The sequence below is a fragment of the Polyodon spathula genome, chromosome 1 (genome assembly GCF_017654505.1).
Source record: "Polyodon spathula isolate WHYD16114869_AA chromosome 1, ASM1765450v1, whole genome shotgun sequence".
In the NCBI taxonomy this organism is placed as follows: domain Eukaryota; kingdom Metazoa; phylum Chordata; class Actinopteri; order Acipenseriformes; family Polyodontidae; genus Polyodon; species Polyodon spathula.
In genome coordinates this window covers 83,130,178-83,155,259 of record NC_054534.1, presented here as the reverse complement: position 1 = coordinate 83,155,259, position 25,082 = coordinate 83,130,178, and the positions used below count along the sequence as shown (strand labels likewise).

Genomic DNA, 25,082 nt, shown 5'->3' with positions numbered 1-25,082 from the left:
ATGTTAAATAGCAAGTTTCACGGTAATTACATAAGTGGTTCTCCAGACATATGGAGAAATGTTTGAAGTGCGAATTACATACGTACTTATATTTTCACAGGGGATTTCATCCCCAGGTGGGAATGATAAAATATAATATGAAATATTACAGTTATTTGCCTTGTAAAAATACCCACACTAACCATCTACATCCCCTTACTAATTAAGTATTATGGTATTGGAAAATATAAATGTCTCAGTTCTGAAATCCACTGTGCTTGATGTAAGAGAATGTATGTACTTTTCTGAATCTTGTTTGATCAGCAATTCCATGTTGAGTTTGCTTGTTGTAGAAGCAAAATGCTGTTCTTTTTTTTAGTATCGTACCAACAATCATTTATTAATACTGTCAACATTTACAAAGCCACATAAATAACAGAATAAAATACAGTATATAAAATTGAAAAATGACCAAAAAATTTAAAAATTATATTCTGCAAATGACAATTAACATGAGCTGAACCAAGAGAAAAATTAAATTTAAAAACTAGCAACAATAAATTTACCCCTGAGATTACAAAAATATTCAATCCTGGTATGCAAGTATATGTCAGTTGCTAGTATGTATTGGACACATTGTGCTACAGATAAATTGAAGGCACATATATGTAAGGCAGTGTTGACCACTAAACAAAACACTGCACTCTGTAGTGTCAGGTTGAATAATACAAAAAAAAAGCTACTAAAAAAACACTGTATATAGATTAAAACATGGCAGTTTGAAAGACAAAAAAAAAAAGTCAAGGCCAATTTTTGCATGTTTTCTAGAAATGTACAGTTTGCACTAAGACCTGATCAACACCACAATGTTATTAGTTGTACTAAGCGTATCCGGTATATGCTTGCTAATGTCATGGTAATCATTAAATGCTTGTCAAAACTTCTATGCACAATATAAATGTATTTTACATAAATATACAGGACTGCTGCCAATGTTCAAGATGACATATGAGCAATCTATGTACTACCTTTGGCTTTTGGGCTAGTTTACGTAACAATCACTGATAACATTGAGAAAAGTACAAAAACATAACTCAAATAATGAACGACAGACCTGCAGACAAAACTACACTGACACCATTATAATGTAGAGGCCATAATTTATAAGCTTCCCATTTAACAAAGAATGCTTAAAATGCTTAAAATCCATGTTCAAGTTTTTTTTTTTTTTTTTTTTTGTGTGTGTGTGTACACTTCAAGGACAAATAAAAAACAAAACAAAAAATAAAGTTGGTTTCAAGTTTGCCATTCCAGTCTACAAGTTCTTGAACTCACTGATGCTATAATTCATAAGACAATTTTTCAGTGCTTTCTCAAAAGCTTTATAAACTGTAGAGATGACAAGTATATACCTTGCATGTAACAGAATCCACAAGTACAGCAACAGGAGATCCCTCCCCCAAAAATCCTGTCTTACTCGCTGTCCGTCTCCAAGTCTGAATCGGACCATTCCACTTGAGCAAGTAATCCTCTCCTTTGTGCATACTCTAAGACAGCCATGTAACAAAAGTAATACTGGTCCCAGGTCTGAATACTGAATGCACGTTGAGTTCTCATTCTCTTCACTGTCTGGTTGACATCAACTGTACCAATATCCTCCAGTCTGGACAGACAGATGTCAAGAGTGCAAAAGGTACCTAACAAGGGAGGGGAAAAGGAAACTTTAAACCACCTACATTTTCAGATGTAATTTCTTGACAGTTTATTATCCTTGTTTGCAAGTGTTACTTTAATAGTTATTTAAGATGTTTATCAACTACTCTGCAAAAATATCCTTTTTCAATTTCTGAAAGCTAAAAATTACCACTAGGGGTGCCATGTGCTAAACTATCACCTGTGAATCTGTGATTTTGTAGTTTTCACTTTTAAAAAGTGAACTAGAAATGGCTACTTACAGAATATTATTAAAATACATGCCGGTGAAATTTTTCACTTGATTTTATGTAGAGGATACTACTTATGATAATTTAATATATATAGTAATACCTTATATCATATATATATATATATATATATATATATATTATATAATATATATATATATATATATATATATCGTTATATATTTATATATATATATATATATATATATATATATATATACATATATATATATACACACACACACTATTTGTTCAACAACATGTACTGTAACTATATGATTCTCTTCAAATCCCAAACATAAAAGACAGAAGTAACATTTGTTGTTGTACCTGTTCTTCCAATTCCTGCACTGCAATGAACAACAATAGGTGGACCTCCAGGGGGACCAGTCCATTCAGACCCGAAAGCCTGAAGTGCCGCTTCCTGATGCTGTTTTACCTGGGATCTGAAATCTAACATGGCAGAGGCTGATTTTGGTACACCAAAATCAGGCCAAATCATATAGAGATAGTGTGCAACATCTCTGCTCTCTCCGGTCTGAAGAAAAATAGAACAGAGACATCTGTGAAAGACTGTTCCTTTGGCTGTGGGTAACACAGATATATAATGAAACATTTTAGTATGGCACAATATGTAGTATTTGTAAATATATCAATTCCTTCAAGGGTGACACAAAAAAAACAAAACAAAAAAACATTATACTGCTGAAATACATCTGGGGAAATTGTAAAGGAATACATTCCCAATAAGCTACCACAACTATCTTGTACTTATGGATACATGTTTTTAGCAGTATAAATACACTTGTGGTTCAAATTAAAGCCATTTAAGACAACCTGTAAACATGAAAGTCATTAAATAAATACTCTCTGCTATTCAAATTAAATGTTTCAGCATTTAAAATAAAAATCTGTACCAAATTATGACCATATACCATGATTCTACCTTTAATTGTATACAGTAATCCGTCGCATATTCTACCTCAGTGGGACCAGAATAAAGGGTGGTTTTGTAAAAAGGCAGAAAAATTAATCCTGTTTTCAATACCACTATACACAGCCGTAACAATTTATATATTTCACACGATTGTTTTGAGATTCAGCTTTTATTAGGGAGCTCTCCTAAATCCCTTGTTATACTGGGTACTAATGCTTGTGACAGAGTAGCCGTCTGCTGTGTGGATGCGTGCATTTGCTGCTAAGTGACAGGCATGAGATTGAGACAGAGGTTGAAGTTGATATGCCCTGCAGGTGAATAGATTTACACATCAACACTGAACAGCTCACGTGACATTACCAGCAATGGCAGTGCACAGAGCACATACAACACAGTGCATGAAAACTTTGGTAGAATCTCAACTAATCTTCTCTGTTGAATAATAAACTAACATTGCTGAAGAGATTGATCACAGTGGATAAACAGTTAAGGTGGGTATGTGATGGGTGTATATGTGGTGGATTACTGTATATGCATCACCACATATTTGTTTAATTAATCTGGTGCATTAATATGAATAAAATGCTTAATATGTGATTAATTATAGTAAAATGACAATGAACGTTCAAATATGCATGTCTCAGATATATCTTACCTCCTTGTTGTAAACTTCTAAATGGGAAAGCTTGAAGTCTTGAAACATCTCTATATGAATATTTCTAATTAAAAACTGCCCATATTCTTCAGCTTGCCCAACCTCAAGTGGCCAGTATTGTCCACATTTTATTCTACCCCTTTCCACAACTCTGAAAACAATCACAGTGCATTTTGTAAATGTATGATTTCATTTAATGTTGGATTATACTCAATAGAAACAATTAACTGGATTGTTATGAAATAATTACCTTGTTGTCATTACAATAATTAAAACCTTTTGTTCCCATACCATACGCCAGAAGTCCCCAAATGTTTTTGGCAAAGGACCTAAATAAATTAATCAGAGTTAGGAAAGTACAAGATATCCAAGTATTACACCTCTATACTAACTCAGCAGAAAAAGTTTAAAAAGACAATAAAAACAAAAACGAACCATTAATCATTCAAAGCTGTTTACTGGTTATTACAATTGACTGCTCACAACCTCACATTCAATTGAAATGTAGCAGCAAGACTTTCAGACAGATAAGCTGGTGCATTTCAACTATTTTATGTTTTTTTGAAATTCAAAACAACCAAATCTGTGGATACTGAAATGATAGCGTCAGCACTACGCAATCAGGACACTTGTGGTAGACCTAAGTGCTGCCCGTACCTCTACGGGTTTAATGCTTATATTGCACCCAGTTTTAAAAACGCAGGGTATAGTCATAGTGCTCTGGCATCTGTTGGACAAAACACTTAAACAAATGCCAAGAACAGAAGTTACCCATCTGGAGTCTGAACAAAAAACAAAAGCGCAGCTTTTTAAATTTTTAGTTAGGAACTCAACAGAGCTAGCTTGTTTGCGTTTGGTGATTCTGTGAACGATGTCGGATTGATATTGTTGTATTATGTGAAGCTAATGAAAATGAAAAGAAATGAGGTACTATGATGACCTATGTTTAACTAACTATTAAAAAGTGAGTTACCATTTGGGGTTCAGATCCCCACCTGCTTTCACTAAGCATGGATATATCCTTTCAAGTTTCTGTATGTGTGTGCACGGGGCTGGTGTGGTCATTGTCCAGTGTTTAGGATTAGGATACTGTTCTGTAGGTACAGCTTGACCGTCGCTGATATCTGCTTAAACTGAACACAACTCTGGGAGACAGGCCTTGCCAATGCTATTTATGTTGCTTAACTGGGGCATCACTTTGTTAATTGGCAAGCCCGCAGGCAACCGGCCAGACCACAGGGGTCGCTGGTGTGCGGTGAGCCGAGGTCACAATGGCCGACCTAGCCCTCCCTCCCCCGGGTGGCGCTAGGCCAATTGTGCGTCACCCCCTAGGAATTCCCGGTCATGGTCGGCAGTAACATAGCCTGGATTCGAACTTGCGATCTGCAGGCTATAGGGCACATCCGCGCGGAGCACCTTTACTGGATGCGCCACTTAATGTTTTATGGCTCCAATTAGAAACAACAAGGAATTCAAATGTTTGGGAAAAATGTGCCAATTATCTGCCCATTATAAATTACATTTTTACATGATTGTTTCTTCAAGAATCTTTTTTTATTTATTTTTATAGTTCTTTTGCTATAGAGTACCTCATTCAACAGGCGAGGCCACAGAGTAAGTAATACGTGACAAATTTTGTTCAGGAATAAAAAAAAAAAAAAAGCAACTGACTTGTTCAAATGATGCATTTAACAGTAAAAAAAAAAAAAAAAAACTTTTTGCATGTTGTAAATTATGAATATAAGTGAGACTAAGGTCTTCTCAAATGCCTCGTTTAAATCGGAAGAGCTGCTTATTTCAGGATACTTTTACATCTCCCGAGGCGACCCAATAAAGTGCTGCTAACTGTGCAAAGAAACAGCCATAGGTTCCTTTGCTCTACATTCTAAATATGCTGATGTATTAACATTGAACATCTGTTAAATTACCACTTTTAAGCAAGCTGTTGTCAAAACATTAAGTGGCTGACAAAAGTTCCCCCAGCAAACTTCTGTAAAATGCCATTGCTGAACTATAAATGTATTTGCCAGAATCTGAAAATGGCAAGCATTTGTGAATGCTTCACCCACCATCATTTTGAATTATCCCATTGTAACACTGTAACAAAACTAACAAGAAAAATAAAAGCCCAAAATACTAAAAAAAATAAATACTCCAGTCTTACCCTGCGCAGCTACGTATGCATTCTTTCTTTTATATCCATCCATAAAACTTGCATTGATATAGTCAGAAGTCTTGGGGAACACAAAACATTGGGTTACTATAAGAGATGCAATGTTAAAATGATGTTTCACGGTAGTGAACTTGACTACAGAGAAAATGACGCAAGACAATACCCGTCTAGCAAAAGTAATGGACTTTAAGTATGTATTAAAATAAATAATAACTACGCAAATGTATTAAAAAACATGCCACCAATAAACCTGTCTAATCTTGATAGTACTGTGCAAGTTTGTGTTGCCTTTGATTTCCAAGTTAACAGCGCATTTAAAAAACAGAATTTAAAAAAAAAAAAAAAAAAAAAAAAAAAAAAAATCAACCTAAAATATGTAGCTTGGTCTGTATTATTTTATGAAGGGCTAATTATTAATCATAGCAAATAAAAAAAAGTTCATTAATCTTGGGCACCATCTAGTGGTGTACGACAGCTTTGGAAAATATTTTGTTTCTTGTACCATGACTAAACCTGTGCAAAACTATAAACACAACTGGTGTTCTGCATTGCATTTTTCAACATTTAGGTAACTTCCAAACCCATAGACCCATAAAATCATACAATACATGAACATATGTTCCAGACATAAAAAGTAAATACAACATTTTGTGAATAATCTTTATGTACCTCATCATCATCATCCACAACATTTAGTTTTACTCTGGACTGGTCCAAACAGAGAACATCGCTGTACCGATTTTTGATCTGATTGCAAGGCTTCCTGGAAAAAACAGGAAAAGAAACAAAAAAAACAAAAACAGGTGCATTAATATTACCATCAGAAGCAACCTTGTTAACCCCCACCGAGTTGATTTTTTTTTTAAGAAACCTAAACTTCTTTATTATTATTATTATTATTATTTTTATTATTATTATTATTATTATTATTATTATTATTATTATTATTATTAAATGTTTTGAACTTAAAGAAAATTATGTACGAAATGTATTTACACACAAAAGTAAATACAAAGGCTGCATAACAATACTTTCCCATTTTCTTAAACCAAATTCTTAAACTAAGAATCTAATTTTCCTGAAACACCACCAAAATTAATAAAGCTGCGTTAGATAGACAAAACTTATTAGTTCTCATCATTCAATTCACACACAAAACAAAATGCATTCGTTTATAGGACCAAAGGCGTTTGTAGACTAGTAAAGTTGTGTATCGATTCAGAAATGCCAGTTACATATTTTAGGTATAGCCTATAAAAGCTTCATTTCTCAGTACATCCATACAAAGAAAATCGTGGTGAGCAGTGGTGTGTAAAATTATACAATGGAGCAAAAACTATTTCATAGAGTGTAACAGATTTTATTGAAACTGGAGGATTGCCGAAAGAATTCCACAGCAATTCTGCAGCACACAATTTTTGCTGCCTAGCAGGTACAGTAGCAACTTACCAAAAAAAAAAAAAAACATCTCTGGAAGAAGCTGAAGAGAGTCATACTGGAATTATTATTTTTTTTATAAAATAGGTCTACATTAAGTGTAATAAAGATGAAACTGGTTTTGTTGCAGACATTGAGACGTGTTTCTCTACCAGAAGATTTCAAATAATTGAATATCATTTTTGGTTATGCATAGTTCAGTTTCATAAAAGTTGGCAATACATTTTTTTCAGATTTTTCTTATTTGTTCCAGTTATTACGATACCACAAATCTTTAGTCTACAGAAAATCGCTGGACTGACTAAGTAATGTGTTTTAGTATCCTCTCTAGAGCAGGGGTGCCCAGACTTTAGGTGTAGAGGATCTACTTTTCCTATTCTCATCTTAAAGCGATCTACCATCAATGAATTGTCAAATAATTACATACAGTAAAACCTCTAACCAACCGACAGATGAGGTTTATATAGGACCTATCTTTTAAAAACAAGTTATGAAATACTTTGAATTACGCTGGAATGGTAGATCAGACTCACGCATTTTGAATTTAGTGTGGTGAAAAAATAAATCTTCCTCAAACTCACTCACTCTGGAAGTAATAATCTCACATGTATCCTATCAACCAGTAAGCAAAAGTTTGTGAAATAGCAACAGGGTAATGGTGAAAGATATTATAACAGGTGGATTGGTCAAACTGTATGTCTGCCAACCTGTTTGTATCTTATGGCTCTGTAATAGTTGTGCAACAAGTCGAAGGGTGCGGTGCGTGTTGGCCTGACTGTGGAGAATTGAACTACGAAGTGACTAGAAATTGAAACAAATAGTAAATAATGCGCCAAACATAGAATTGGGAATGTTAGCCAAGTATATGCTGCTTCAGAATTGTGTTATTGCCAGGTGGCAATTTACCCTTCAAATAACTTCCACACAGGTTTGCCAGCAGCGCTTCCTCATTAGGCCGACACTGCACTGCGCAGCCAGATTACTGTAACTATATATGTGTAATTTAAAAAAAGAGAAACTGTGAGAAAATAGCAGCAGTAGCTATTGTACATGCAACACCAGTTAATAAATGTAAAAGTTAAGCAGCGCCACCTTGTGCGATTATTGAACAGTAACCACAAGAGACCGGAATCTCTTGAAGAGGTTATAATATGCCAATGCTATGAATTGGTAAAATAAGTTTTAACCGAATACGTTTTGACATTCTTTGGTCTACTAGAAACGAGTTTGGGATCAACGTCACGGGCACCCCTGCTCTACAGGGCAACAGCAGTTACTTTGGGTTTGTTGCAATTGAGACCATTTTTAACGTGCAGCTGGGGATGATCCTGAGCTGCTTAGTTTATTGCAACTGGTATTAACTTGCGTACTAGTTTAGTTCTGTCCTCAGTACTAACCACGGGATCATCCCCAGTTAGTACGCTCCTTTTAGTTCATTGTAATTGACCCGAAGTGTCTGGATACTTTTTAATGGTAATTGTGGGTGGACAGCAGGGTAGAGTGCTACTCCACACAACAGCGCTTCTAGCTAGCACTGTTGAGCGTAATGGGTCATGACGTTGTTACCTGGAAAGATTACGCTGTATTCAGGCCACTATGCTGCGTTTACAGTTTGCATGACGGCCAAAAAATAATAATAATCCTGTGAAACATTGTTGATTATTCCTTTATGTGAGAAATTGGTTTGCTTAAAATACTTGTTTCAGCTCTCAATACTATTCAATGGGTTGCTTGTGATAGTATGTTCGTTAGTTTGGTGCGTGTAATGTATACCGTGTTTTACCGTGTTCTTTCACCTGTGACTGCTGACAGCAATATTACACCGATTCTGACATTAAAACTCAATAAATCATAGCAAGACAAATCCTTTTTAAAATAAGAAATGTGTTCATTTAAGAAATAAGAAATAAGTCCTTCGAATCCACTCTCTTACTATTTCCAAAATATATTCCAACACATTTTAAAGAGATAGCAAACAATGGGGGGACGGGGCGGGGATGGGGGACGACTTAGTTGTAATCTTGAAGCTGCGTGTTTCTGGACTGTCGTCTGCAAAAATGTTCTTTCGGGACCACAGGTTATGTCTGCGACTGCTTCACTTCCCTGTGACTAGTATCACGGTCATATTTTAGTTGTGTGTACATGGGTGGCTGGCATTCCTTGGGCTGCATCTTTTGGAACATGATTCTGGCAATTGGTCTGCACAATTTGTTTTAAAACATTTTGGATGCCATGTGTTTTTTTTTTTTTTTTTTTTCTATTAGAGCCTCTGTCCTCCCACCAAACACAACGTTTGCGGCATGCACATGTTACGTGATCACGCTAAAGAGCTTTCATTGGGCAAAATGGAATCAAACTAAACAAACAGTCTGTATTAATTTCTCTACCAGAACACATTGAATGTGCTGGCAGTGTTACACAAGTACATTTTTCAAAGCCTTCACCACTATGGCAAACCAGGAAAAATAGTTACGCCACAAGGGAAAACGTTTCGCTTGTGGCGACGTGGCGAGCGGCTAACGGGAACGTAGCATAACAAGCTGGGTTAAATAAATAAATAGTTCAGATGAAGAACAGTAATGTGTATTCCAAATAGTTCTAAGATAGTCAATATTTTTTTTTTATTTCAAGGTCTTTAGAAAAAAAATCAAAAGTTACACAATTTTACAATAATCCTTTTGTATGACTATATTGATCAAAACAAATGCAACTGGAACTTCTAAGTAATTCTGTGTCAAATCAACAAAATCCAAAAGGTATCTCCACTTTACCATGTAAGGTGCAGAACATTTTGTATAAGTCAGGTGGGGACCACCAGTTGAATTGGCATTGGCCTATTTAGAATTGCATAAGATGCTGGCATTTGAGAATTGTCTCCTGCATCTACTATGAATTGTCTGGATTACTGTGCCAGTTTAACATATATCCGAATCTTATAACTGTGATGAAACTAGCTCAGCTCCCTGTGATTAAGTAGATGCCTATGGATTACTATACTGTGGATATCTTTAATTTTGTATCAAGAAAGTATATTAAGAAAGTACAGTGGCCAATACACAGCATGCAGCTGCTGGGGTTTCCATGGAAAAATACAAATAAGTGACCTTTTTCTCATGCTATTTTGGTAGTACCTTTTGGGTAATTTGGGTTTCCATGTAGTTCTCTAACAAAGAGAAATTCTCCTTCCAAATGCAAATGATCCAATTAATATTACAATACTGGAGGGTACAGTTAAATGTTCCTGTCCATGTTCCAATTTGGTCTTGCGTGACTACTGATATTGTGCAGAAGAATGTTATTATATTTTTGTTATTATTAGTGGGGATCCACTATACCAGTACGACTGCAACATATTTCTCAGTAGATGCTAATCTACTTGGGCATTTCTGTAACTTTATTCTGCAAGTCTTGCAATAAGCTGATGTTGTCTTTTTGAAGAAATTTGTGAAACCAACAGTTATTTTTTTTCTTTTCCATGTTTTCGTTCTTCTAAAACAAATCTCGCTCAATTGGGTTTAAGAGATTTTACTTCAACTCTATAGGTGGTCGCTTAAGCCTGATGCTATCGGTAACCAGCATCAACAACACGAGTCCACTGGATCAAATTCCCAGCTATGCTAATTTAATACATTCTGGGTAAAATCGTGACTTAATGTCCTTGATGTACCCATGATTGATGCTACTTAAGGCTAGTGTACAATCATTTGCAACTTATTGCTAAGGAACAGTCTAGGCTTAAAGCAATCAGCTATTCAATGACCAAACATGGAGATAACAAAACTGTAAAGGAAGGAAAAAATATCTTTGTGCTTCACAAAGGGATTAGCTATTTATTTAGTCCAAAGGATGCAATTTTTAATTTGTAGTAGCTTCAGCATTTTTTTTTTATAAGCTTGTTTCTAAAACAACTAAACAATAAAGCACTATCATTTTATGAATCAAATGGCAATAATTTTAAATGTTGAATATATGGTGAAAAAAGCAGCTTACTTGGAGTAGTCAAATGTTCCAGATGGAGGTTCTTTCCTGATATCCTCATACTCTTGATATATACCTTTCTTCTTCTTCCTTTTTATATGCTGCACAAGCTCCTGAATATGCATCCCCCCATCCTCTGGCAAATGAATGGACATCTCCATCACCAAAGGCAACGGCCGGGATTTCTGCGGCAGGGGGGGGACAGCTAATTCTTCAGAGGCATGCTTGTGTAAAGGCGTGTCTGGTGGGGTTTCTGACTGTGGGGGAGGCTTGCGACCGTTTGTATTGACACTAGAATCTATGTCAGCACCGTCATAGTTCGCAGTCACCACAGAACTGTTCCAGTTCTGCAAATTACCCAGAGAACTTGGATCAGCATGCAAGTTGCTAGTCCAGTTTTCATGATAATGATTATGTTGGTGCTTGGTGTTGTCAGTCACAGTCTGCGGAGTACAATTCGAGTTCAGTCCATCACTAGCAGGATTCTGGTCTACGGTGTAAGAGTGAAAAAGATTGTCCATACAATCTCCATTCTGCTGGCCTTCGGTGGAATTTACACAAGATTGGATCCAAGCTACATGGTTGTATTTAGATGAACCTCCAAGATGCTCTGGCAACGATTCCATTGGTATGTGGTTTGCCAGCTCATGAGCTTTCACAGTGCAGACCTTAAAAAGTAACACATATATATATTAAACCCACTATTCCTTTTTTCAACCCTTTAAAATAGCTAGTACTCGCTAGGTCTATTAAACACCACAAATCGGATGTTACATATCATCATAATATTGGGTTAACTATACCTATAATGAAAACATTGTTTTTGACACAAGTGATAAAATAAACTGGAAACAGGAAGCATCATAAGTACATACGGTACGCTTTGCACCATGCTGGGAAAAATCAAGAACAGAAAACTGATGCAGAAAGTAACATCTTCTTTAAAAAAAAAATAAAACAAATAAACCTAACATTAAAGCTTAATAGTGTAGATCATGCACTGTTTCAGTAATCTGTTGTTGTTTTAAAAGAATATACCCTCTCTCTTAGCTTCTCCCTCACAAAAAGCCTGAGAACAGCAAATGGAGCTCGAAACCACAAAGGAGATGAAACAATGAATACGCACTTCAGCCTAGCAGGAAATGCACCCTGATGATAAAAGATAAAAATAAGTCAATAACTTGTAGAACATACATAGCTACAGAATATACATACAATAAACCATGTATGGTGGCAATAAGTATTAACACCCCTCTTTATCAGATGATTACAAAAATTAGAGCAGGGGAAAATATCTGCTAAAAGTGGATTTAAAACAAGTGTCAGTACATTTGGACACCACTGCACAGGTAATATTAAGTTATGTGATAAAAACTTGTATTAGCAGGTCATATCAGCAAATTTGCATAGATTGCTGATGTGCAGAATTATGTAAATAAAGTTAATTTTAAAAACAGCTTTCTCTTATAAATACAATCAAATTAACTAATTACCAGCTGCCTCATACAATAGATTTGGTAATCATAGAACTGAACAATGAAATACACATTTAGAAAGCATTAAAATCATTTAAAGTGCAAGTGCTGAGAATTATTCAAAGAAATCTTACCTAATATTTATTGACAGCACTCTGAAGGTCTCAGGTTTTCCTCTATGAAAAATGCACACATTATGGTAAAGGTGAATTTGACTGGTTTATTGGTCATTTATGTGAAGCTGTCAGTGAAGTTAATTTATTGAACGCTCCCTACAGATACTTCAATACTACACTTCTCGTAAAGTAAGGTTGCCTGAAAACACAATGGCCATAGAAAAGCAGTGACTGGTACTCAGACATGTCACTGCCTCTAGCTTCTGGGAGCTTGGGTTGTGTTCTTTTACTGAAACAAACTGTAGGACTCAAACTCTCTCAGAAGCAACTTCACTGTGGACGATGCAGCATTAAGTGCACAAGACATTCACCAGTTTTACCGTTTAAAAATAAAATACACGTTTAACATAATGTGTGCATCTTTCATAGGAGAATGTGAGAGGTACAACATAAGATTTACTGAATTCTAGGGACACCTGTAAATATTACTGAAATTCTACAAAGAAAGGAAAGCTATACAAACCACTGGCTTCTGCAAATGATGATTATCCATTTCAGATGGAAATATCAATCAATCTTTATTGCTTATATTGTGCCTCGAAGCGATTTATAGATAAACATAACAAAAACAAACATACAAAACAACTAAAATACAATACAAATACCCCTTAAATTACATACAGTAAAATAGTAAAACAAGTCATTTTAATTACTTCAAAACAGTGATAATTTTTATAAAAACAAATACATAAGTAGCAAATTATAAAAATGTGTCTTTAATCTTACTTTAAAAAGCAGCAAATCTCTTACAAATCATGGCAGATCATTCAACTGTGGTGCTCTAAAGCTGAACGCTCTGCCACCTGCGTTCTTTCTCTGTAGCTATGGAATAGTAAGTAAAACTTTGTTCTGTGATCTAAGAGTGCGATTTGATACATATGGGGTCAGCAAATCTTTTAGAGATAGGGAAGCAAGGCCACTTAAAGTTTCATAAGTTAAAGGTAGGACCTTAAAAATCAATCCTAAACCACATAGGAAGCCCATGTAAGGCTGCTAACACAAGGATGCATTTTACTGGCATTTTACCTCAGTTTCTCCCATAAAACTACTACCCCTTGTAACAGTGTGTACATTCCCTCTGTCAGAAAGCTACAGACAGCTTTCAGAACCTGAACTAATTGAGACAAGATAGTCAAGTGAAAATCTGGTTTCTTTTAAATGGCTTGGCAGAAAGAATGTAGGAGTGTACAGTAAGCGAGTTATCATGGCTCCAAGGAAGAAGACAAAATATGATGACCGTGTATCCGTCACAAGGCGGATGAAGGGTTTGTTTGTCAACATGACAATAACCCTAAAAACACAGCCAGACTAAACCTCAATTACTTAAAATCAGAAACAACAGATTTTGAAATTGATGCACTGGCTTCCACAGTTGCCTGACCGCAACCCCACTGAAATGTTCTTTAGCTTGACAGCACAGTGAAAAAGAAAAGTGCAACCAACATAAACATGCTCTGGGAGATGACAGGGCTGAATGGGGAAAAAAAAAAAAAAAAAAAAGACGACAATACACTGTTAAAGTTGTGTGACAGAATGCCTAGGTCAGCGGTTCTCAAACTGTGGGTCGCAAGTTTAAGAAATAGGGACATTAATTTACTATTATTGGCATATTTTACTCCATATTTCACTCCCAATGACTCCTTCACTCTACCTGCCTTTGTCTGAACGTTCTGAACTAGTTACCTAGCAACCAACTGCATATCAGCCAATTAGAAGAATGCACTTCTGTTTAAGAAAGGTGTTGTAAACAGGTGTAATAAAGGGGAATCGAGTGGCACTGCAGCTGAAAAAGTGCAGACAACAATGACCCGATCAGAAGTAAAAAGCAAAAACCCGAAAAGATTGTAGATGCCAAATAGCTTGCTTTTCTACCTTACCTGGGAGATATTTTTGATCGGATAAATATTCTTAATACATCATTCCAAGGATGCGATAGGTCTTTCCATTCTCTCACCGACTAAACCGAAAGCTGGACCAAGAAGCTATCCCTTTTTTTTTTTTTTTTTTTTTTTTTTTTTTTTAAACTGTTGGCTGTAAAAAAAAAAATGTTGCCATTTTGTGTTGTGAATTCAAAATAAAAATTGGCTATATATTAATTTTGATGATATGCTTTGCAATGCATGTTTTACTTATCAATACTAACTAATATGCAATAACACAGGTTAGTGGAGTCATTTTTATTGCTAGAAGGGGGGAGCAGTGCAGCGAAGTTTGAGAACCGCTGGCCTAGAGTATGTGCAGCTGTGGTCGCTAGCAAGGGGGAATATTTTGATGAAAAAAGTTTGCAGCAAAATGCCAGCAAAACATATCTTCTGTTGAATTCTCTATTGAGAAGGTCAGTGCATTTTCATACAAATCAATGGTTTATGATGATTCTTTCTTTCTAGTTGTATTTCGGTGAAATTTTGACCGCCAGTGTATATGTACTGTAGTTTAAATAAGTAACAAATAGGTATTTTTAGTAAGTCATAAGCTGTAAAAAACTGACATTAAAAGAAAACAATTATACCTTTAGAAGATTCAAGATTTTCACACAGAGTTCATAATCAAAGTTTCCATAAGTTGAACTGGTCATATCATAGATGAAAATTAGGCCATCTCGCTGTGTCTCTACACTGAAAGAGAAGAATATAACCTTGTTATAACATATACATACTTACACGGTTTTGGATCCACCTGTATCTTTCACCTGCACAAAAAGGACATGACTATATGGCTTTAACTGTAATGATTATTTATTTTCAAAGTAGACTTTACATATATAACTTCTGACCATCCATAAAACCAGAGAGAAAGTTTTCAGAAACCAAAAGTAGTATATAGCGTACCCCTCTTTAGAAAGCTGAGCATTGGTCTACTTTTTGCAATTTATTCAAGAGCAATGCTAAAGTAAAATTAGTTGTCATACCAATTGCCAGCCACTTTAAAATGTAACAACTCAACAGAAAAGTTTCATTAAATTTAGTACATGGAAAGAATTTCAAGTTAAATTATATTTCGCATTTGAATGCAGATGTACCCAATGACAGCGTATGCAGGGGCGTGCGATATGTATCGTCCAACACCTGGGACAAGAAGTTTTGCCGTTATACTTTGCCCTTCTGACAAATAGTTGTTATTTATTTATTTTTCCTATGTTCTGTTACTAGAAAGACACTCCGCGTTTATTTCTAGAGAGCCGCGCAAGTTTCTGAAAACTGAATTAGAAATCCAGAAATGGCTCCCAAGACAGCCTCTGGAAATGCACAAACTAATCTTTTAAACTTAAGGTACTGTTTACATTTTTTGTAAATTAGCAAATAAATGATGCTGCGTTGTTAATGCATGAACCTGATATTTAAATTCAACAATCTAATAAAGTTACAGCAACAAAATACCAGTCGCTAGGGTATTACCAGATTAGAAAAAAAACATGTTGGGTAATTTCAAAATATTTCTGAGTCAACTTTGTGGTGAAGTGTGTACAGTACTTCTTGGGATGTTTAAAAAATAAAACAAAACAAAAAAAAAAACGTTACGTTTACTGTTTAGAAGCATTTCAAGACAAACTTGCTAGCAAAAAAATGTAATATTTTTCTTTTTTTCGATTTTAGTGTTGTTAACCTAGTTTGTTATTTACCAGTTACTTTTTTTGAAAAATTTAAATGCTACATTTAAAAAAAAAAAAACTTTCATTAGATTTGAACAGACACGATATCAGTCATTTACTGGACATGCACAATCCATCAATTTGTGAAAGTATTAAAACATGAAGATTGTCAAATATGTTTATAATGACATCAATTAAATGCTTATATGAGAAATTAAATCTCATGGCAATGTGTTTATGTATTAGAGTAGTGCAGAGAAAGAATCCCCCCCCCCCAAAAAGAAAAGATCAGGGTATGAAACCAGGATCACCCTGTGTGCCTTTATTTTACAGCAAGACCTTACAATAGGTAACACGTTAAAACAGAGAAATATCCCAGAAGAATAAGTTGTGTAGGACTTACTTTACCCCGGTGAATTAACTACAAAACAAAGGATGCATGTTCAAGTTAAACGTTGTTTTGTTTATTCCCGAAATAAACAGTACATAAAGACAACGCATTTTATTATTTATTTTTTCATTCTTTGCCATTGCAAACAGTGGCCAGACAAGTTTTCATAAACTAATAAAAAAAACTGGTTTATTTGTGCTTTTTTGTATCTGAACAAACAAACAAAAACTGAAATTTAAACTTTAAACACTTCAAATAAAACAAAACGTGGAAATGGCGTTGTAAAATGAAGGTGAAAAAAATTGCCGTTTTGCTTCTCGTTCATTACATTCCACATAATAAAAAGTCACAACTAAAATATATAAAATATCTGGGCTAGAAGTTAAACTTAAGGCAGTAGTGAGGATAAACACCTACCTACTGTTTTAAATAAGACTGAATAACCCAAACTATCACATCAGCCTATATTTAAATCATAAAGTATTTGTTGAAATCACCTTGTGCTCAACTAAGTAATGGAACTAATGGAATTCCTTGTTGCAATGTATTTAGTTGTATCCTTAAGTTCTACAAGAATGCAAGCATATCTTATCTAAGCATTTGATAAGCAATCGGCACGGTTAACCAGGTTTCATCAGTGTAAATTAAGTGGTACGAAATTATCCTATTACGTCTTCAGTTGTTGACTCAGATTTCAGTAACTAAAATCACACACCTAGAAAAGACAGTGATTAAAAATAAATAAATAAATAAATAAATAAATAAATAAATAAAACAGCGTAATGTGTGCCACAATATTGTTAAAACCTGCATGACCTTATAACCTATAAGGTTATAACCACAACCAAGCTGTTTTGAAAATTAAAGCTAATTCCAGCATGGTACCGCTACATTTAAAAGATTCATGCAACGTGTTATACTAACTGGTTTGTTCATAAATATGATTGCTCGCACCCTGCCTTTTCACAAATGCTGTACAATTTAGAAGAAATGCACCTGAAGAATAATTTGTATATTATTTGTACTGATAAAACAAGAAAGACGTTACTTGGATCATGGTAACGTTATAGCTAGCTATTTGATCCTGTTTTTTTTTTTCAGTCAGAATTTTGATAAAGTAATAATTATCTACCTTTTTATATATATATATATATATATATATATATATATATATATATATATATATATTATATATATATATATATACACACACACATACAATATCTCGCGTCACACAGAGCTAACTTCCTAACGTTTCGGTATGTTTACATACCTTTGTCCAGGGAAAGTGTGTTTGAAAACAAACAGTGGAGGTACTTATAAGCTTTGGATGTCATGGCAACTACACATTTATTTCTATTCAAATCTATTAATGTGGTTGTGATGTCATTCATGATTTTGCTGCTGAAAACAAGTTGCACTGTATTCAGAAGGTCACTGCCAGACTATAAAATTTAAATAAAACTGGTAAGAAAGCGCAACACGTGTAAAAGACACAATTTTCTTTATTTCTTACATATAAAGAGAGAACTGGCGTTTTGGCTACCTTCAAATACCACAGAATGCGCAGGGTAGTTGGTCACTTCCACAAAGAGGAAATGAGTAAGTTTAATTCATATTGCTTTTGAAGCACACAACTACAGAGTTTTGTTTTAAAAAGTAGATTTTGTTTATATCATCGAACGTTTACATTTTGATAAATTAATAAGTCTATTGCATCTTTGAATGAAAGTAATTTTACAAACACCTAGTGACTTATACCATATGCAAAGTTACTTTTAAACAATCATAATTACTGTCATTTACAGTAAACTTAGAATTTGAGACAGTTACAGGCTCTCATTCCAGACAGCTACAGGGAAAAAATGTTTTTGCATCATGGAAAAAGATCTACTAAATAATTAAACACAAATGAACAAACCTTTAACTGAAAATAATGAAAATTAATTCTACTGTAACATTTCTTTGAGTTTGTTTACTTTGAACTGGAGAATAGATGTACGAGTATGGATATATTCAATGATTTTAAAGATGGAGAAAAAAATTACTGCTGAAGGGATACTCTAAAGAGAAGTACTGTACAAGGACTTAACTTGTGACACCAGGGCTCCAAAGCATCCTTCACCCAAGCTTCATGCTACAAACACAACTGATCTTAAAAATCCCAGATGAGAGACTCCCTTTAAAGAGAGCTGTGCATTTATCCAAATCCAAGAACATTCAGACTTTTAAAAGAAAAGCCATCACTGAAAAACACACATTTCTGAACACAACATCCCCCAACCCCCACAATTATTCCAATGGTTATTTTAATCAAAAAATATTAGAAGATACCTTTCAATTACTCTGTCCAACTGATAGATTATAGCCTGAAGTACTGCTTTATGTGTAGTAACATCAGGTCTGTGTAACCTGGCAGTAAACAAGGCTAGAGCTGCTCCTTTAGCATCTCTTCCAGGCTGACAGGAGGGAAAAAACAAACAAACAAAAAAAACAGCTTAATGTTCACGTAAAAAATAAAATAAAAAATAAGTCACAAGAACAACTAATCTCAAAATTATTTTCTGTATCAACTGACAATAAAATACCAAGTGAATATATTGTGAGCACACAAAAAGAAAATCACTTTTGTAATACTTCAACCCATGGAAACAACTGTTTTATGAAATGAGTTTGTGATAAATATACTTTACTCCAAAGCAGTCTTTATAATTAACATAAGGTTAATTAAACTATTTGGCACTTACTAGCAAAGCACTCAAAATGGAGTAAGGTATTCCTGTTTACCAGGCTTGTTGGCAGTCTTATTTTGCTGGTTTCCTTTCCAGCAAGACAGGAGGATTTTTTTTTCTTCTTGGCACCAATGTTGATGTACTTTTGTTTGTAGTTTATTTTTGTGAACCATTTGTGTTTCTGTATTTAGCATTCCAAGCAGTTTGCCAATTTGGTTTGCTCAATATGGTGCATGGAAGTCTGTTGTTCTGTGTGTTACAAATACAATGCTGACCTGATTCCAGAAGCACTTTTCTACCTGTTTTATTGTAGTCTTATTGTTTTGGTCACTGGATATATGTTTGTTTGCATGTTTCTAAAACAAAGCAGGTACACATGTACTTCCAAGAACAGATAAGGCATCACATACAATGTCTTAGTCTTACTTTAAAATGTAATGTATGCTACAATTTAATATTCAATTGTAAAAAACAAACAGGAGAAAAAATACTTGGATCAAGTACTACTCACAAAGGCATACTTACTAAAACAGTAAATTTACCACTCAGCAGTTCTGAACGTAGAGGCTCTTCATCAGGACTGATATTGTAAATGCCTTCTTTTAATCTTGTATTCTGAACATGAAAACAATTGCAACATGTTTTTTATTGTAACTGCAATATTCATGTTAGAAACCTATCCCTACATCTAACAAAATACAATTTGTCAGGTTGTATGTAAAATGTTACTCATGCTTCCAAAACAAAATTACATTTGGGCAATGTCAATTAACTGACATCGTACATTTAAATTACTATAGTTTATATTGGGGTTAAATTGTATATTTGACCGAGATATACATTTGAAACCTTTAGCTGATGTTGACTGTTGCATATTTTTGTTTTATAAAAGTCGACTTACACATTATGCAATAAGATTTTTCAATCAAAACAAATTACACAAAAAATAACCCCCAACAGATTATCAATTAACAAATTATATATAAAGTTCACAGGTTAGGTCTTCTACATTTCTCTCTGCCCTGATTTGCTGAACAACACTGGCATACATTTCATTATTTCTTTTTTTTTTTTTTTTTTTTTTTAACAGTTACATTAATTTTATATTTCACTGTTACACCCATACAAATGTACTGCAAAAATGACAAAGGCAACTGGCACAAGCATATCTAGAAATGTGCAGAATTTCCAAATTATGGATAATCCCTGCTCTTACAGTTGCAAGCACTGCATGACACCCCATTACTGAAATGTATGAGAAGGAGAAGTACTTACTTTATATGCCTGGAATAAATCAATAGCTCGAGATACATCAAACTTTCTTGCCATCAAAAATTTCACAGCAGTGTTCTGGGACACCAAGACAACATTGGGTTGCTCTCTATTTTTCAGTTCTGTGAAAAACTCTTCAACTGTCTGTAAAAAAAAAAAAAAACAAAAAACAATAATAAATAAATAAATATTATAGGAGGTTCAAGCAACTATTAGAAATATAAAAAACAAAGTTTGTTTCCAATCCAAATCCAAGTCTAAAATTCTACAATTGTTTCTGAAAGAAGTTAGAGACCACAGCTAAATTCTGTCAATAATAAACACATGTTGCATAAACCTATTTTTTATTGGCATTCTTTGCATTATACAATACACTTTTTATGTAAAACAGCCACTGAAAGTTCTGCAATGACATGCAAAAGGAGAGAAACTGCTTCAGTTACATCTGTTGTAAACCCATGTGACCACAATTTGGTAGGTAAAACTGGTACATTTATTATCTTACAAATAACACTTCTTAATCTTACAAATTTGTTGTAAACAGTGAGCATTTTATTCCCAGTATGAGTCATATGATGTGACACTGAAAATATTATCATAGCTCCTCAGTAATTACCATGTAGGTTAAATGCCATTTTGTGGTCAGTCACAAATTAATGTTGGTCTACCTTCTACAGATTTAATATTTTGGGCAATTTCTTAAAAGGCCAGTGTGGCCATTCTAAATCACTAGATTCTACATTTATTCAGCCAGCAAGAAGCATGCAAAATGTAGTGTATAGCTGCTTAAGGATTGATTTGTATCCCAGATTCAGAAGGATGAAATGTCAGTCTATCTGTTCTGTCCTCCACCTCTCCTTTGACCAGTTTTTGTTTCAGACTACTATATACACAATAAGATTGTTCTGCTGCATTCTTGCATAAATAATCCTCCATGCTTTTCAAATGACTAAATATTTTGCATAGAAACTAATTAAAACAGAATACATCACAAAACTAGCCTATATAGGGGAAAGGTTGGGCCAAATGCGTGCAAGGAGATACAGTAATTCCAAGCAACCACACTAGAAATACGTGAAGAGCCTCTTTTTGTAACTTTAGTTGGCTCAGGTCCACACAAATACAAAATTATTTCCAGAAAGTACTGTTAGATAAATTTGCAGTAAACCACTCACTTACAGAAATATACTACAGCCTCATTTCTCAGAAAAGGGAGTCACGTCATAATGTACTTTCCCCTTTCCATTAACGGTAGCATAGTCGACAGTTTTCACAGGTAAAATTGATCTGATAACTAAATATTTAAGGACTGCATTTCTGTGGTAAAATCTAATCCAATTTTGGTCAAAATTAAAGCCCCCAAAATGTACTGCATTACATGTAATCCTACAGAAAGAAAATACGAAATTTTAGAAGAATATTTAAGTTTGGAATTTAATTTCTGTCTCCCACTGTTCATAAATAGGTGCATCTAGAAATGTTTAACTTTCAACAAGCTTTCTTTGTGCCGGATTTCAACTCAGTGTGCACCAGAGTAATAAAGGGATAATAACCCTGTAATGCCTACGCATTTTTAAATGAGAAGAGCTACTTTATGTAACTAGATTCCGTTTCTTCGACAAAACGCTAATTTCCCTACCAATATAACACAATGTACTACATATGAAGAATTATGGCTGGATTAAAAAGAATAATAGCGGGGTTGCCAAGAACTGCATCATATGCGATACATAAATGGGCATTACAGGGTTAAAACATGCAGTCGCAGTTAATTATTTACAGCAATATATGTAGTACTGCCAGCCACAATGAAAAAATAAGACTGTTAATGCGGTGTTACAGCACAACATGAAAAAGAAGAAAACCAAGGACATAAAACAACCGATGCTTCACTGTGAACGCAAGTAGAAACTTATAGCTAAGTTTTGTAAAATATACAGTTCTGCACATAGGTCAGATTTACTAGAACGTCTTTTGCTCGCTTTTAGAACTTTCAATAAAATGATAAAAGGGTTGCTGTTTTTTCCTCCCCACGACTCGAGTGTGGTTAAAGTTATCATAAAAATCTTAAGGCTTTCTGGAAAATCCGGGCCAGGAAATTCTACGCCTAATTTATGCAACTGACTACATTATCCACGTTTATAACAAAATCACGATTGCTTTTGGAAATTATACATAATTTTCGCATTCACATTTTGTATGGACGTTTAAATACTGCTTATTAACTAGTTACGGTTAAACAAAACAAAACAAAAAAAAACAAACAAAAAAAAAAACTCAACGTAATAAACAGTCATAGGGCCTGTTCCCCTCCTCCTCACCCCTCCCACCCACTTTTCTATCACATGAGACATGCTCCAGCTTTATGTAATTAAAAGTGCCTAACAAGAGATTTTAACAAGAGTAAACTGTAATTTACCTTCCGGAAATAGACTAACACAGAAATAAAAACATTAAAATCTAAAATGTAAATATTTGTTGTTTCAGCTCTCTCACCAGCTCCTCCTGGGCTGTCAGACTCTCCGCCATCTTGCAGCCTCAGTCAACAGCAGTACCGGTGCAGCCCCGCCCACAGCCTCGCTATCAAACCGCCCAGCCGAGCCACTTTGCTCAGGGAAATATTGCTCCACCCTATAAAAGTAGATAATAAAAAACATATATTGCCATTGGTGTATCTCTAAGAGATTAAATTAGTTCAAGTTAGGTTCGATTTTTTCAATATACTATTACAAATGTTATAACTGAGTTAGCGTAAATATGTAAAGAAAGCAACTTTTTTTTTTTTTTTTTTTTTTTTTTTTAAACGTGATTTTTCATGTCAACCTTTTGAAATACAGTCTTAACTTATAATTTAGGTGTCAGAGTTGTCGTGATTAGACGGGGTCTTAGTTATGCTATACCCCCTGATGTAGTTCTGAGATATTTATATGAACTTTTAAAGATCCAGTTCTTTTCAACTGACATCACAGCAATATCAACATAATTCGAACGGGCAGTTCGCATTGTTAGGTTAAGGGTCCATTTGCAAATTACACACACACACACACACACACACACATTGTATGGTGTACACTATGTAACCACCTATTTAACCTAGAACATAAGGGTTGTGTCATAGTACATTACTTTTTACTGTGTGATCTAAGCTCATGTCAGAGAGCGCACTATCAGGTATACTGCCACATTTTCATCTGCTACTTAAGTCTCTAGCTCAGTCTCATCTCATTCCAACATCAAACTGTCTCCAATACAATCTGCAACCGGACACAAACACCAAAAATCAACTATATATCAAGTTTTGTATAATTGATTTAAACATAAATTCACAGACCTCCAGTAATTTCCTGACAGTATAATAATACTATATACTGCAGTGTTTTGCCGGAGGTAAGAAATGGAGAAAACACGCTGCTTTCAGTTTAATTCTTTTTATTAATTTGGACGCTCACTCCCACCTGCACAGCGGTATGATAGGCCATCAGTATCAGTGGCAAGTGGAGAGCCCAATCCCGCTGGTGACGATGGCCAAACCATTGCTTTGGGGGTGGAGGGTGGTGGTTAAGGTCTTGCTGATCCCCAGCCGCTTGCAGACGTCGCCGAACACTTTGCTTTCAAAGTTCCACCTTGGTCTGAGTGGAGCTCCTGGGGAACCCCAAATCAGGAAAACAGCCCGCCGATGAGTGTGTCCGCCACCGTCTGCGCCTCCTGGTTAGGCAGCGTGTAGGCTTCTGGCCACTTTGTGAAGTAGTCTACCGCTGTCAAAACGAACCGGTTCCCGCTGTCAGGGGTGGGGAAAGAACCCATGATATCGATTTGCCACCCTCTTCATTGGTTCACCGACCTGGTACTGCTGCAGGGGGGCATGTGACTGTTCTCCTTTCCTGACACCTGTCTTGGCTGTGCAGTTATCTCACTGTCAGCAGTGGGTCTCTACATCGCAGTGGCAGTGTCCCCAGTAGTACCGGGTACAGAGGCTGGCCAGTGTTTTGGCAGTGCCCTACAGTGCTTGGAGTACAACTCACTGTAGTGAGACAGGCACCACTAGTTGCAGACAGCTCTCACCTGTAGATGGGACTTTCCATCGGCGGTACAGGACACCCTCCCGCAGTTACAAGGCAGTCCACTGTGACCACAACCCCTTCACAGCCTGAGAGAGAAGGGCTACTTCAGACCAAATGGGATGCCGGTCCTCTTCCACTTCATCAACAGGCCAAGCTCGGGGTCCCGCCTCTGCTGCTCCTGACACTCAGCGGGAGAGAGGTGCTGTACCTCTCTCACTGTCACCGTGTCCCTTTCTTCTTGCAGTGCCTCCCTCTCCTGGCTTCCTGGCGATTGCAGTATCCAC

The 25,082-nt window shown here is 35.3% G+C and overlaps 1 protein-coding gene across 2 annotated transcripts; it reads right to left on the bottom strand.

Annotated features, from left to right (window-relative positions):
- Positions 1-348: 348 nt before the first annotated feature.
- On the bottom strand, positions 349-23,336 carry LOC121323346 (tyrosine-protein phosphatase non-receptor type 9-like). 2 transcript variants are annotated; one of them, XM_041264356.1, is made up of 13 exons: positions 23,234-23,336; positions 20,741-20,881; positions 19,991-20,080; positions 19,068-19,192; positions 15,263-15,368; positions 12,141-12,251; positions 11,115-11,770; positions 6,357-6,450; positions 5,679-5,748; positions 3,765-3,843; positions 3,515-3,665; positions 2,253-2,460; positions 349-1,676 (listed from the first exon to the last, which is right to left on the bottom strand). In XM_041264356.1, the coding sequence occupies exons 1-13, from the start codon at positions 23,264-23,266 to the stop codon at positions 1,453-1,455; spliced, it is 2,088 nt and encodes a 695-aa protein (XP_041120290.1). In that variant the 5' UTR covers positions 23,267-23,336; the 3' UTR covers positions 349-1,452. The 2 variants fall into 2 exon arrangements, with proteins under 2 accessions (XP_041120290.1, XP_041120300.1); XM_041264366.1 differs by lacking the exon at positions 12,141-12,251.
- Between the last annotated feature and the right edge of the window lie 1,746 nt (positions 23,337-25,082).

Bases quoted from the DNA above. Each gene is read 5' to 3' on its own strand.
- LOC121323346 (XM_041264356.1), bottom strand. From the start codon at position 23,266: ATGGCGGAGAGTCTGACAGCCCAGGAGGAGCTG. The intron at 19,193-19,990 runs GTAAGTATGCCT...CCCTCCTGTCAG, and splicing joins GTGGTAAATTTACTGTTTTA to CCTGGAAGAGATGCTAAAGG. The intron at 1,677-2,252 runs GTACAACAACAA...CTCCCTTGTTAG, and splicing joins TGCAGGAATTGGAAGAACAG to GTACCTTTTGCACTCTTGAC.